Below are 15,273 nucleotides of genomic sequence, written 5' to 3' on the forward strand. Positions count from 1 at the left end.
AAAATAGGGGTACCTACTTGTTTTAACTTAAAATTAAAAAATCGCCGTTTACTAAGCGTCCACTTCGAAAATAAACTTCAATTATAAACTTGTTTTCTTCCAAAGTATACATTATTATCAATTATTATTGAAAATTAGTTGAAACAATAAAAGTTTTATTAACAACAATTTATTATTAATTAATAAGTGACACTAATAACAGAACTAGAGCTTTTAAAAAATTAGAGCGGCACAAATAAAATTACATGCAAAAAAAATCCAAAGCTGGCTAGATGAAAATCATTTATAACCACTCTGTACATACAGTACAATACAATATTGTATAACAATATTTTTAACAGATTTAAAGCAATTTTAAGCTTTGTTGAGTCTAATTCGAAGAATAAAATGTTGCATTCAACTCGTCTTCGTGTAAGCCACTCGTTAACACTCGTAGATTAATAATCCACTCGGTGAAAAAAAGCGTTCGATTTATACTCAAACTCGTCTAATAAATAACTATTATTTCATAGTTTCTGGTAGATTCAATTTTCCATCTCCATTTTGAGTCTGGGAAGTGAGCTATTACAGTATCAGGGGCGGTAAATATAACCCAGCAACACTTACGTGATTGTTATTTTTGCCACGAAACAACATCAATCTTTCTAACATTTTTTTTTGAAAAAGTTTCAAATAAAATTCATTACGATATAAATACATTCGATAAGTTTATAGTAATCATTTCATTCTATAATATTTAAGTTATGGGACTTAAAATTAGGTAAGTTACTATTTAATTTTGTAATGTATAGTAAACTGTAAGTATAAGCTAGGTATGTTTTTGGACGTTTAAATAAACTTGTATAATTTTTTTATTGATTTTTATGAACGTGTTGATTTGTTTTATTACACTTTTCATTTTTTCCTTTCCAATCTTCAAAATATTCCAAAAGAGACGTTATTTATGATTAGAACTTGTCGTTTATTTACCTTGATAAAATTTTGGAGACGCAGCCGTGGGACACCCTCAGCTGCCTCGAAATATCACAGGGCCGTACTCCGTTGTGGGCTAATTCCACTATCCTCTGCCTGACCACGTCTGGCAGTGGCCTACCGTTAACGAACACTCCGCCCAGCTGATTGACGCCCCCATGACCTGCAAATCATAAACAATTCAAATATTAATAACACAAATCAGAATTGCACAACAACGATACAAATCTCACGAGCAATAACAAAGCCAGACGCGATTTTGCACCGGCTACCCACACTGGAATTTTTGTTTTGACATGTGGCATTTTTTAAATTCCCCTTTTAGATTTAATTAAACTGTGGTCTTTATTTGAGCGCCAGTAATATTGTACCCAAGTAATATAATATTTATGCGAGCGACAGATAGAACGTTGCAATAACAATAAATATTCGCACTATATAAATTGTTATAGGCATGACTACCTCCGCTTTTATTTAATAAATACCACACTTAAATTAGAAGTACCTATTGCAAAAACCTATATTTATGACACAATTAAAAAAATTATTTATGATGTCTGAACTAAAACATTGTTGCTGCAAGTGCAATTTTATTTCCGAATACTTCATTTTATATTATTGCAATAAATGTTTGCACAAAAGTATGGACGGGTAGTTTGCAAACTATGATTCTTTAATGGAATTACTTAATAATTTATTCCAACGTTTTGCAACTTTACGACTTGTCATCGGGGCCAAATACAATTTATTGTTACAATCAATAAATGAAAATTATTAATAAAATAATTGTTTATTAGTTACAATGATTGTTTTTGTTATTTGATTGAGCAACGAGTGATCAGAGAAATTAACTAAATTATCAATAAAACAAAATGTCAGCTTGTTCGATTTAAATTTCTAGGTTATTAATCATTAATTACTAAATTAATTTGAAACTCGACTTCTTGACTCAAATCAAAATACAAGTTACCAAAGTTCTTAAAATAAACTTACAAATTGAGTGAGAATGTCCTAATGAATGTCGGTAAGGTCACCAAATGTGTTAACACTAAAATCACCTTAGTCGTAAATTTATTCAATTAGAGTGAACATCCACCTATCGTTAAAATTATTTATGTCACAAGCTGTACACCTAACAATTTTAAGAATCTTCAATTTTGCAGTTTGTAAGAAACAAAGTTTCTAGCTACTCTAATTTTTCTTTTCATAGCAAGAAAAAAATTAAAAGCGTAATAGCGTTACAGACCTACTTCTGTCAAATAAAAGAAATATTCTTTATAAATCACTGTTAAATAAAAAGTGGTACCAAATCTAATTTAAAAATAACTGGAATGTTCAAAAAATGATTTGTATTACAAGAAAATTTGATTCTTTTTAAAGTAGGTGGTTTACATTTAATTCAGGATGTTACTTAGCATCATTACATCGCAATAAAATTTGAATTAAAATATTATGTTCTATTGAGAACTGACCTAATAACTCGCGAATGAAAATTAAGTATTATCCATATAAAACACAATCTAAATACCAATGCGAAAATTACAGTAATCAGAATCCAGCAGTGACGAAACTTTCATTGCGGTTAATGCAAATACTTGCAAACAAAACAACAAGAATTTTTCTTCCTAAATTTTTTACCAATAATTTCGATGCGCATTTTAGTGCATATAATAATAAGTATAACTGTGAATTCACAAAAGAAAAAATGCGTTTGTTAGAAAATCGACTCCACCACATCACGTATTGTGGAGGAGAGAAATACAGGTCACACTAACGGAAATACAAAATGAGGCTGATATCTATCGTATTTTTGTATCATTTTATGCGTTTGCCATTTACATCAATACACTCGGCATCTACATGTTAATTAGCTGCGCCATCAATAGAGGATGATAGCGTAATAAATACAACACAAGGGAAAAAGTCGTGGACTTTATAAGACTCCACATAAAACGAAACAATTTTAATTAAATGCCAAGACTCGGTATGCCGTAATTTCGGTCCAGATAGGGCATCATAATCAATAATGCAGAATACACGCAGGATAATACCGCAAATACTATACATCAATTTTCAGCGAAAACAATAGTTTGTCCCACTATTCACCTGAATGGAAGCGAATAAAATCGTTGGCGGATTTAAACGATAAAAATCCGCAAATAATAATTTATGTCGAAATCAACGCTGTTATTCAATTGTGGATCATAAATCAGGTTTATTGCTGGCAGTAATTAGTATAAGCCCGTAATTGATTGTTTGAACCTTAATACTGATTTATTACAAATATCGAATCATACATAAGTACTCTACGAGAGTATATTAATACGCCATACGGGAACATAATTATTATTGTGACCAGCACGCAAAATTTTCATCAAGGCATTACTCAAGATACACCTGACCCCGCCGATGCTCCACGGAAAAACAAAGTAGATGCTACATATTTTGTTCATCATTTTCAATTTTTAAATTTTAGTTACTTTTATTTCATCTTTTTGCATTCTTCATCAAACAAACAAAATAATTTCGTTAATAAGTGAAGAAAAATAAGTTTATTTATCTAATGAAAAATTAATAGGGTCTCAGGTAATTGTGTAATAAGTCATCAATAAAAATTATCGTCGATCTATGTCTGATCCATAATTACTAAGTAAGTTATAAGGTAAGTAAATAAAAAAAAATACTAAATAAATAATTACACAAATAAAACAAAAATGTTCAATTTACATTACAAAGTTCTTCGCCAAACAAGTGTTACAAGCCGGAGTATCGAGTATTTTATTTCTCATTATTTTTATTACATATTCACAGTATTAAACATTTAAATTAATAAAAAATATTTACTAATTACTAAATATAATTCTATCTAGCTCATTAGGTATCTAATATCTATTAATGTATTATTGGCACTGTCTTAGTAAAATTTGATGAAAAACACTAAGGAACTAAACAAAAAGCTTTTAGGTAGCAAAAACACACATACAGTTTTTGAAAGTTACCAAAAACTATACGTATCTTGTTGAACTGAGATAGCTACACATAAAGTCTGTCTATATTTGCTTGAATAAGGTGCAATAGAGGTAATTAGCTTTTTGTGCTTTTAGCGATAAAGAAACCCTCAACCTCTCAATTGTAAAGGTTTGTTTCCTTCGTGGTTGCTTCAACAGCCAGCTGGTCGCTTTGGTAACAATTGCCTTACAACCACCCTTATTAAATCCCTCATAAGCTAGTTTGGTAAGTCAAAACCATAAAATTCAAGCAAATATAGACAGACTAATTACTTACATTTTTATTGTAAGTAAGCAAAGTTTTTCAGCAAAAGTTGCATTAATAAAAAAATAATAAATTGTCAAAACGACAACAGCAAATTTTATTTAAAAACAGTTTTGATAAAAATATGGTCTTTTAAGATCAAAATAAATTTTATAACTTTTCATAAAAATAAAACAAAACTGAATTGTTGTTTATTTACTACATGACGACTTTATCTGATATGTTTTTTAACAATTAAATTAAACAATAATTAACTAGTTACTTCAATATTTAATTTTTATGTTTATTTTGAACTTTATTTCAAATTCATGTTCACCGCCAGGGGCATCAATTATGCTTACTTAAAGTAACTTAATAGGCGGATACTGAACTAAAAAAATTTAGCTGAAACTTTTTTGATCTATTTTGTACACAATAGATAAACATAAAAATAAACAATAAAAGCATATTAATACATAAAAAATGCATTTTTGGCTGCACACTCCTGCTATATCGTTTTCATTAAATCATAAGAGCTTTGGGCAATTCATAAAAGGGAACAGTTGGCCACGTGACCGGCACGTGTGTTCCCGGCGATCCGTGGTTGTCACTAAGTGATAAAGTGACTCCTGCAAAACTCCTGCGACCATAATTTCGTTATGACAGACTTCAAACGGGAAGCGGAAACCCATTTTGAAAGAAAGCTAAAAATCGGGGGACAATTCCGCGGCAGGAATCTGGCTTGCTTCAAGATGGCTATCGGTCGGAAAGTCATTGCAGAAAATGATCCGTCGGCAACAACAAAGCGCTCCAAATCCGAATCTCAACTAATTGCCGCTTGAGGATCCCCACAGCGAGAGTAGAGGAATTTTTTCCACGGTAAAAATTGAAAAGTGAGCAATACGTGCAAGTATTAAACACGTAATAAAGTGAGTAGGAAGTGGCATTAAGATTATTCGTTGTGGTTTCATTGTAAAAGAAAATCACATTCGGTAGCTGAGTGTTTTCGATACGTTGCCCCAAGCGCTTCGTGCAAACTTGTAAAAACACTGTGCATTATTATTACGAAATAAATTGCCTTTTACTAAATGTTAATAATGTGTGCTCTCTTAATGTGTCACGAAGGGGCATTCTGGGCATTTTTGCAAAAAATAGACACTGAAACGGGAGCATTTCATTGTAAAGTTTGTGGCAATCAGGACCGAGCTAAAGCAGGGTCAAATCATTTATCATTGAACCCAACGTTTTGCAGAGTCATGTGATAGCTTTGGTGGTTGCAACAATTAGTGTCCTCGGAACCGACAGTTCATTAAATGTAAACTAGTTTTACAGATTTTCATTTAGTTCGTGAGTCGGAATGTCATTTTGGAAATGGATATTGTCAGCGAATTAGTAGAAATTAAAATCGTTTCACACAAATTTCTTTGTTACGATTGAACATTCGGTTACAAAATATCGCATGATACTCTGAACGAAGAACAATAATTTGTGAAGATATAGCGGTACAATTTCAAAAAAATCGATTCGTTTTTTCGTTGTTACTCGAGAGGAGCGGACATGTTAAGGTATAACATTGAGATTTGTTACATAATACTGTAATGGATAATGAAATTAATAATGGTGGTGAAAGATCAGACTGATAAAAGTTATGACGAAAGAACCAATCGGAAATGTTTCTTCCTAATACAATAACAATTCCATGCAATAGAAAATTTCGAAACTGATGTTGTAAAATGAAAGACATTAAATTTTGTTGTTAGTTCTGCTAAAAAAACACATATTTATTTATTACTCAATGAAAGAAAGTACATACCAATTGAAATAAAATGATTAAGTCTGAGTCAGCAGATTTTAATAAAAATTTCAGTCTATCGCTATAAGTAAAAAAAAATTTCAAAAATTTTGTTTTCTGAGCCGCTTAGTTTTAAATCCTTGCCATATATCACCATGTCTCCCGTGTGCAAAATCCTCTGCACTTGCAAAAAGAGGCGGAAAGAGATTACAAGCGGATTATTGCAATATTAATGCCCCAATTGATGTTATCTTTTATAGGGTGGCAAGTGGCCAGATGTCCGATCCTAGACGCAGATAGCGCTTGCCGACACATCATTTCGATGTAGCGCAATTCGGTTTAGAACACGTTATGGTGGATGGAATTAGCGGTGTCGGGGGCGGCGCACCCATTCAACCGTAATCCGGTTATTGCGATACCAGCGGTTTTGTGCAAAATGCACTTTTGAGTTATAAATGACCCAAAATTGTTGTTAAAATTAAAAAAAAAAATTTGATCTGAATTACCCCTGGTGATTAGATAACGCGATAACAAGATAAGTATCATAACATGTGTGGAGTGTTTTAGGGCGGTAGTGGCTGTAATGCGATGAATTAGATTGACGCTCGGGGGAGTAGGCATTAGCAAGTGCCCTAATAAGTAACGACTTGGTTTTAATTTGAATTTTAAGTAGGAAAATCTCTGTTGTTTTCAGTTAGGAGGATTAAAAACTTGAAGGGTTGTATTGTCGGATAAGTTTGCCTTGTAGGATATTTGACACTGTTAAGTAATTTATTTTTAAACTTTTTGTAAAAAAATCTTTCTCCAAAATTGTCTTCTTTGCCTAATTTTATTATTTAACTCAAATTCTGTTTTCCAAAACACCACATAAATGGAAATTTTGCAGCAGCCTAGTTGCCGTCGGTTGTGAGCACATGTGATTTTATTAACAGCTTTAATTTGCGATATTTGTGTTGATAGTTGGTTTTTAATTAAAAATTCAAAAATGTATTTTTAAAATAAACATGATTAATACACACAACTCTCAGTAAATCGAATTTAACTTGCAATTTTAACAACAGCGCGTATGAAATTAGGTTCAATTTTAATTTAGTATTACAAAAATGCAATTGTTATAAATTTATAATAACAAGAAGGTATGAGTGTACCTTAAGTAATTCACCAATTAAAAACAGTACCTAGTTTTATTAAATGTAAATAAAAAAATGAAGTTGCTTAAATTAATTTAGGATATTTGCTAAAAACCGGTAACACAAAATAATTTTGCGTCAAAAAATCAAAAATTTTGATGTATTTGGAACTATACTATTTTGTTAATATTAGTACATTTGAGTTATCTAAACAGTAAACAGTAAAGAGTAAAATTATTTCCAATTTTGTTTGTTAACACCAAAACAAAAATTGTAAAGGATTTGTTATTGTAATTTATATTCTATACTTATTGATGTAATTTAAATTTAACAAAACAATTGTTTATGTTTGTTTTCTATTTTAAATACCTATTTATTATAGCTATCTAAAATCAAAAATTCTTTATAGTATAATTTATTTATTAAAAAAAATTGTGATGGTCTATTTAATTTTAAAAAACATATTTTTTTAATGTCTCATTTAACCTATGTTTCGATTAAAAAAATTATATTTATTTTTTAAATCGAGGTCAAAAATTGGTTTTACGTCAAATTATTTTAATGTTTGTAGTTAAATAGTCATACAGTTTATAGGAATTTTTTTTTACAAAAAAATGCAAAATACCAGTAGTCGACCACACAGTTTACAACACCAAAACTTGAATCTAGTGAGAAAACATCTTGGCGATATATTTAAATATTTTTGCTATTTCTTTTTTAAATGTTATTGGTCGACTACAGGAAGTGTTCGACACTAGGTAATTCTACCCTACTGTATATTGAGTTTTAAGTGTAAATTTCAGGATTTTTTACTGAAACCGTTTCAGCAGATTTTAACCGGTTCTATACATATAGCATCTCTGACACATGTAACACAATACAAGCATAGTTTTATAATGTAGTAATACATATAAAGTACATATCTTTTACTAAAAAAAAATGTAAAATTATCTTCTTTTTTCACCACATTTTTAAAAGTTTTTATTCTTTGAAAGTAATAAATTTAATTTAATTTAACAATAGTTTAGTAAATATGTATATAATATGTGTAGTTCTACTTCTGGTTATTTTGCACTTTGATACAATTGTAGACTGTCTAATTTTTGGCGGTTTGTAAATTACTTGTTTGCTCAAAATCTGAATTAAATTCACTTTTTTGCTATACCTGAAAATGTAGAGATGTGTATCAGTCAGTTTCGACGTTTAAACGTTGAGTCAAAAGGTGTGAAAGATTTATAGAAATGCTAAAATTCCTTCATTCCGGCAGCATCTGCCCTGTGACAAACCGAGCGATAAATCGTTTTTAAAACTCGTTTAAACTACATCTTGAATAGAAAACTAGTCAATTGTCCACGTATTATTATACCTGAAACTTTTGTAACTTATGAAGTGACTGTTCACTTGTATACACACCTCCCTACTCGAGAAATGTTTACAAGCGAGCTTTAGCCTTATAAAATTTATGTTTGTGAATGAATGAGACATCTAAGAAGTCGAACATAATAGACAGAACTACCGTGGATCACTCTATCAGAAAATGTGTGACCATCCAAGCAAATAATTTCAGGAATGCCACCGCACAAAAACACAATCAAGCCATCGGCCCCGATATTAATTTCTTTTAATAATCCGTGATTTATAGCGACTTTAATCATTCCCGGCAACGGTTCTGCGGTCACCAACACAAAATAAAACTTCTTTTCTTACAAGTGTAATATTCCATCATGTTCTGATTGTAACGGTAGGCCGTGGTGAGATCCATGGCCGCCCCAGATGTTCGCAAAGACAGAAGAGATGCTGCGAGACTTGTTGTATCCAGTTTGAAGGATCACTGTTTATCCACGCACTCTATATACAAGCACTCAACTAAATTTTATAAAAGCACATCGGCCGCATGTCGGCCCCTACATTGCAAAAAATCACATCTACATGACGAAAAATGGCAGTTTTTTTCGAAAATTCGAAACGCAAATGACTAGATTAGAGGCGTCGGGAGCCGTCGGGATGTTGGTAGACGCTGAAGCCGGACGCGAGCGCGTTGTAAACAGGACTAGTGAGTCAGATAAGCGGGTCCTGTCAGTCTGGAGGCGGAGTCAGGATTGTCACAGCGGTTGGAAAGCTAACTTGGATGTGATAGAATCGGAGATACCTATAGGGTAGTCGCCTCGAAAGGTGCCAGTTGGGGGCTTTCACAGGGTGGATATAATCTAATACCCTATCTTCACACCGAGCTTGATGAATATGACGAGCCCTGTCGGTAATTTTTCATGATCCAGGTGTTTACAAGGGATCGTCATCAGGATTGCAAACGACATGCTTAGCAAAAAGCAAAGTCACTAAACCACAATGGATAAACGAACAAAGATTAACTTTTTATCTTCTCAAACAAAGATTTCGGATTTAATGTTTCGTCTGTAATATTTTCTTATGACAGACATTTGTTTAATTTTTGTATTATTTATCTTTCAATACACCTACTTACATTTCGATTGTCTTGTTTTTCTTTGTTAAATGTTTATTAAGTTTTGTTTTTGTGTTATTACAGGTACCTACTATGGTTTTTAATTACTCAAACTGAGTGTAATCACATCTTAAATGAATTTTATAGCGTTGTTGATTTGTAAACTATTTTTTTTTTGATAGAAAAAAATAAATTTCCTTTAAATCGACCTAAATTGAAGAAAAAAATTCTACAAACTCGTTATGGCTAGATTTAAATTTATGTTGCTTTGAATGATCTTTATTTTATTTTGTTTTTATTTACTTGATTATTTTTGGTGCTTTCTAGCTTTCAAACGGATTTAACAGCCAGGTCTCGAGTTTTTCTCTAGTTATGTGCCGCTTGCTCGTGTCCGTGTTCCCGACTTCCAACAGTAGATTTTTCCGGCATTGCTCGGCTAACCTAATCTGAGGTCTACATTAGGGTCGGTCGGACGCATTAAGGGTGAAATGAAGGCGCCTGCGTTCAGCGGACCACCCCTCACCCATCATTGGTAGACTGAAAGCTCACAAGAGACGCCTGCGCTACGGCATGAATTTAATTTTAGTGAAGTTTGTTCTGATGTTTGGTCTCACTTGTGTAAAAGCCGTCGGCAGGATGGTGTGCTTGTGATTAAAAGCGCTAAAACCATCGGGAAATTTTTTTAGAGCTTGAACATGCCTTTCGTTTGTAATACTATTTTTTTAAGACTGGAGTCTTGCATGTGGGTGGAAGGGGGTTAGATGGAGGGGTGGAAAACTAGAGATGGGTTGAAGGGTTAGAGCGGTTTGGGTCAGGACAAACACATTTTACGGTTGTTAAATTTTTTCCCAGAGCCGGAAAACTGCAAAATGTGGGATTTGGTTATGATTTACACTAAAAAAATTTTGCGAACAGTTTATTTATATCTTATACACACAAGCATTTTCTTCCTGATGTATTTTTATTTATATAATAAATTCTTCAATACATTGTGCAATAAAAAATTATTAAAAAGCTTTTTTCAAATGAAATATTTTTACCAAAATAAAAGTTCATTCATTTGAAAAATAAATACTTATAACTTATAAAATATTTCACAATTTGAAAAATGGAGAATAGATATTTTTACTGCCTATATTTTTTTTGTAAAATTTAAACTCACCAATTGGTGACTGTAGTGCAAAAATTCACCTCTTTTTACATACAAACCCCTAATAAGCCAAAGTGCAAACGCGCCAGAACCGCGTGAATATTTAACCACCTGAAAGCTAAATCCGCACAGGCTTGTGGTATTTCAGATTATACATGCATACATTACATATAGTGAGTCTTGCTTTGATCTCTACAAAGGATAAAATAACATCACGCTGGGGATAGCGATCCTTTTATTAAGGGTAGCTCTATGCAACACGAACCGAATTTGGCTGTGATAAAAAATCTACGTTTTTACCACGGGAAGACACCTCTAATCAACAGGCAATTTATCAACGAGTTTTCAATAACCATTTTTCGTCATAAATCACTACACAAGATTAACAAACATAATTAATCACTCTCGTTCTCAAGCCACTTGTCACATTTAAACACCTCTGCAAGAAATGAGCTATAAAACTGACCATGAATCGGATAATCTTCATGAATGATTGACTCGGCCCCTCCCATGAATGAAGGGTTTCGCTCAATGAAAAAATCTTGATACTATTCCAAGAGCCAGGATCGGATTTCACAGAATTGTGTTTACACAAATATCGAGTTTAAAGCAATTCTATTAATCGATTGGGACAATTTCTTCATGCCAACATCAGAAAAATTTCAATATTAAATTTAAATTTGATGTATTATGTAAAATGTAAAAAATTATAGAAATTGGTTGTTTTTGGTTAAAAGTTCCGAAAAGGTATTGATATCGGATTATAGAAGGTGCGTGGACTTATGGCCCGCGGAGGACTCCCAAGGTAACTTAAAACCAGAGGTGAAATTGATAGCAGAAGTATCGAATAATGGGAACTGGTCGGCGATTTTAACACAAATTTCTTGTGATTTTCCCATTATTCAGATGCTTTGGAAACAAAAGGGAAGTTGGAGAAAACGTAGAAATTTTGTGGTTAGGTACAGTTATTCATTTGAATATTCAAATAATCAGAAAGCTTCTTTAAATTAGTTGTTAAAAACACTTGTGAAACAAAATTATTTGAAGCAACAATGAAAAATACCATTAATTTCTTTGGAAAAACGCTCTGCGATAATAGCTTTGACTCAAAACAGCGATGTTTATGAAGACTTTCAGCGAGCTTTTAATCCAGGTTTATTCCCAGATCAATATAAAACAGCTTTTGACATTTTATTAAAGGGCAGCTTTTAAATTATGTCTGAATTCCACCTCGGGCATAACAATACATTTTATTATAGTCCTACTAAAGTTAACGGTGGAAACCATTTTTCGTGTAAAGATTTTAAAAAAGTTTGTTTGGTTGTAGCAAATGCACTTTTGGTAATTTCCTTTAAAAAAGAAGAAAAAAAACTTCAAAATGACGACGATAAATCTGCTTGAAAAATGATACTAATTTATTTGGCAATTCCAGAGAAAAACCCCCACTTCGAACCACCCTCAAGCATCTGCATTAAGGACTCCTATTTTATATACAGCTTAAAGTCACTAAAGTTACTTTGTAAAAGGGAAAGTCGACGCGAATACACAATTTATTACCGACTGAATTTACGAGCTTCAAACTGGCAATTACTCGATCGATTAAAATATTAAAAATCAACAAATAAACCAGTCCTAATACTGTTGCAATCAGTTAATGTATTTTTCTTGAATGAATTATTTAGTTAAATAGTGACAACATGTGTCACTCAACCAGTTATTTTAGAGGGTGCATACTTTACTCATTTTTTTTTGGTTATAAAAATATAAAAGTACACTCTTGTCCGTTATAAATTTTTCTTAAATTTGTATCAATTACTTGTTGTATTAGAACCAAGTGTTGGGAGTTATTTGTTTAGTGTAGAAGAAATGAGCAAATTAATAATCATTAGATGGTTTAGAACCGGTGACAGGCCGGGCTTGTCCTGTATGCAAATAGGGCGAATCAGGATTAGAATGGTGTGCAGCTAATTCCCGAAGGACTCAGAGTGATCACGGGACAAATTCACTTCAAAATGTCGACTGACAAACTCATTAATCACCACTATTCGCTGCACTGACTTTTCATTTTGCAACCTCATTATCAAACAGTTGGTACTATCTTAAAAATAAATTAAAAAATCCACCACTAATAGAGACGTAACGACAAAAATATGAGATTAAAGTGATGAAAAGTCTGTCAATTTAAATTCATGAAATTATAATAACCAAGAGCTTTCATGCTGCGAGCTGTCGACTGGTAAAGGCTGATTTATAGGACCACGCAGACGTAAACGGAAGCACAACGCTGAAAACGTAAAAGTTTGAATGTCGAACCAATTAAATTGGAGTTTTCGTGTCGTGAGCTGTCATTAGAGGCATTGGACAGCTAATTTGTGGCGACCTGTGTTAAATGCAAAGTGTCTTGTTAGCACAAGGTACTTGACTTAAAGGTCGAGTAAAAGAACCTTTACCAAAAACAACAAAAGTACAATATAAATTTGATTTTGTCGTTTTTGTTTTGATTTTCTTATCGCCAAATTAGTGCCATTGTGGGTGACTACGTCCCGTTTTTTTAGGTTTTCCGGTTAAGTGCAGCATCCTCATCCAGAACGAGGGGGCAGCGTAACCCCTCGCTATTTCCGTGTTAATTAATCAGTTCTAATTTTGCACGAGAAAAAATCTGGTTGATAAATGTTGAAGGAAATGTTAATATTTTTCAGTATGGATGTGTGTGGTCTGCACGGTGCTTGGGTCGGGGCCCGACTGTGCCAAGAGCCAACGGCGTGTGACCCATACTCGCTCGTGCCCACTGAACAAATTTAACACTGCTGCCTTTGATTCTATGGATGTTTTACTGATTCATTGAGCTTTATTAGATGTCTACTCGACACGACACCGCTAACAACTCAGTTACCAGACTTTCAAACTTCTTCGAAGTGTTTATTGTTTTTTGGAAAACATTCTTACCCTGAAAGCTCTTTTATTTTGTCAAGTTTATCCGGTCGGATTTCGCAGCTTGAGAATCGAAAATGTGTACATAGTTGGTAATTTATGAAGTCAAAAAGCGCAAGAACTCTTTCAGATGTATGCCGACTGAAGTGACAATGTATTATGAAGTATATCACTTGTGAAATATAGAGCTTTACACATCTGTGAGCACGTTGGTTTTGCGGCAGTAAATTACGTTTTAGTGTTTGGTAGTTGTTAACACTGACTGTGGAAAAAAATTAGCTTTGTTCGGCCAAACCCACGCATCAACTTATGCATTAAGTTTAATTTCCATGAGGAATAGGCGTCGGGATACCCTCGCGAAGATAAGAAAATCTGCAGGATTCTCCGGAAAGAGATTGATATTGTAATCTGCTTAGTAAAAATTGCCTGCCCCGGAGTGTGTACATATTATCATACTATTACGACACGTCAGCGGATGATATATGGCGCAACTACCGACCAGTCGACCAGAAAAATAATGTGTTTAATGTCGTACATACGGCTTTGCGCTTCTTTCATCGAACTTTTAGCCTTCTACGTCCAAATGTTTTTGTTGCAAACGCTAATGTGTAATGTTATGGCGATTACGTTGACGGTAAAATCTCACAAATAATTGTTTTAATTAATTTTTGTGACCATATTTTTTGTCTATATTTCTATATACCTAGCCTTTATAGAAAAAAAAAGACAAAATTTCTTATTTCATTAAATTTATAATCAAGTTTAACTAAATAAGTTCACAGCACAATTAAGAGCTTTTTTCATTCTGGTGTTTTCAGAATAATAAATCTATTTTTAGTTGACAAACAATTAATGTACCTATTAAGATTGTTAATTGTAACCCCATAATTTGAATGCAGTTCAAACTGTAAGATCAAGTCAAGAGGTCAATCAATAATCAGAAGTGGTAACATTTAAAAATAAAATTCAGAACTGCTAACTCAGTCATTTTTCTACACTTTATATGAAATTTAAGATTTTGCTAAGAAAACGGATTGGTAAAAGTGGTTTATTTTTGCTTGAATTTTATGGTTTTGACTTACAAGGATTTAATGAAGGTGGTGTAAAGCTATTGTTATCAAAGTGATGAGCTGGCAGTTAAAGCAACTTCGAAGGAAACAAAATTTTTACAATTGAGAGGTTGAGGGTTTCTTTATCGCTAAAGACTCAAAAAGTTAATTTCCATAAAATTCAAGCAAATATAAACAAACTTTACTAGCAGACATTTAAATTTTAATAAATCACAGTACACTGTTGTACCTACACCTGATGACCAGAGATTAGAACTCAACGACAGTTAACTTTAATAACTTTATTTATTTTAAATATGTTGCGTTTTCCATTGACGAGAGTGTATTTTTCTAGTACATATATCTTTAGACTTATATCTACCTATATCTACTTATTTGGTGTTATTAAATCTGTCCTTGCAACAAACACAAAAACAAAAAAAAATAATAATCTAGTATTAATAAACATCTAAAAAGCAATTAATTAAATACAAAAAAAAACTAAAAAAATAAATACATAATTAAATTAAGTTTTT

The 15,273-nt window shown here is 32.4% G+C and overlaps 1 protein-coding gene across 7 annotated transcripts in view; it reads right to left on the reverse strand.

The window, feature by feature from the left end:
* The window catches only part of LOC123014148 (paired box protein Pax-5), a 90,751-nt gene that overhangs the window by 29,787 nt on the left and 45,691 nt on the right, over positions 1 to 15,273 (reverse strand). For 5 of the 7 annotated variants that reach the window (XM_044413074.1, XM_044413079.1, XM_044413075.1 and 2 more), the window contains exon 4: positions 970 to 1,135. In XM_044413074.1, the coding sequence (XP_044269009.1) occupies positions 970 to 1,135 (166 nt within the window). Of the gene's footprint in view, positions 1 to 969; positions 1,136 to 8,853; positions 9,174 to 15,273 lie in introns of those variants that run through there. The other 2 variants (XM_044413076.1, XM_044413077.1) reach the window with 2 other exon arrangements.

This window comes from Tribolium madens, unplaced genomic scaffold, assembly GCF_015345945.1.
Source record: "Tribolium madens isolate multiple individuals breed KSU strain unplaced genomic scaffold, Tmad_KSU_1.1 Scaffold_97;HRSCAF=244;Tcas5.2_LG3a, whole genome shotgun sequence".
In the NCBI taxonomy this organism is placed as follows: domain Eukaryota; kingdom Metazoa; phylum Arthropoda; class Insecta; order Coleoptera; family Tenebrionidae; genus Tribolium; species Tribolium madens.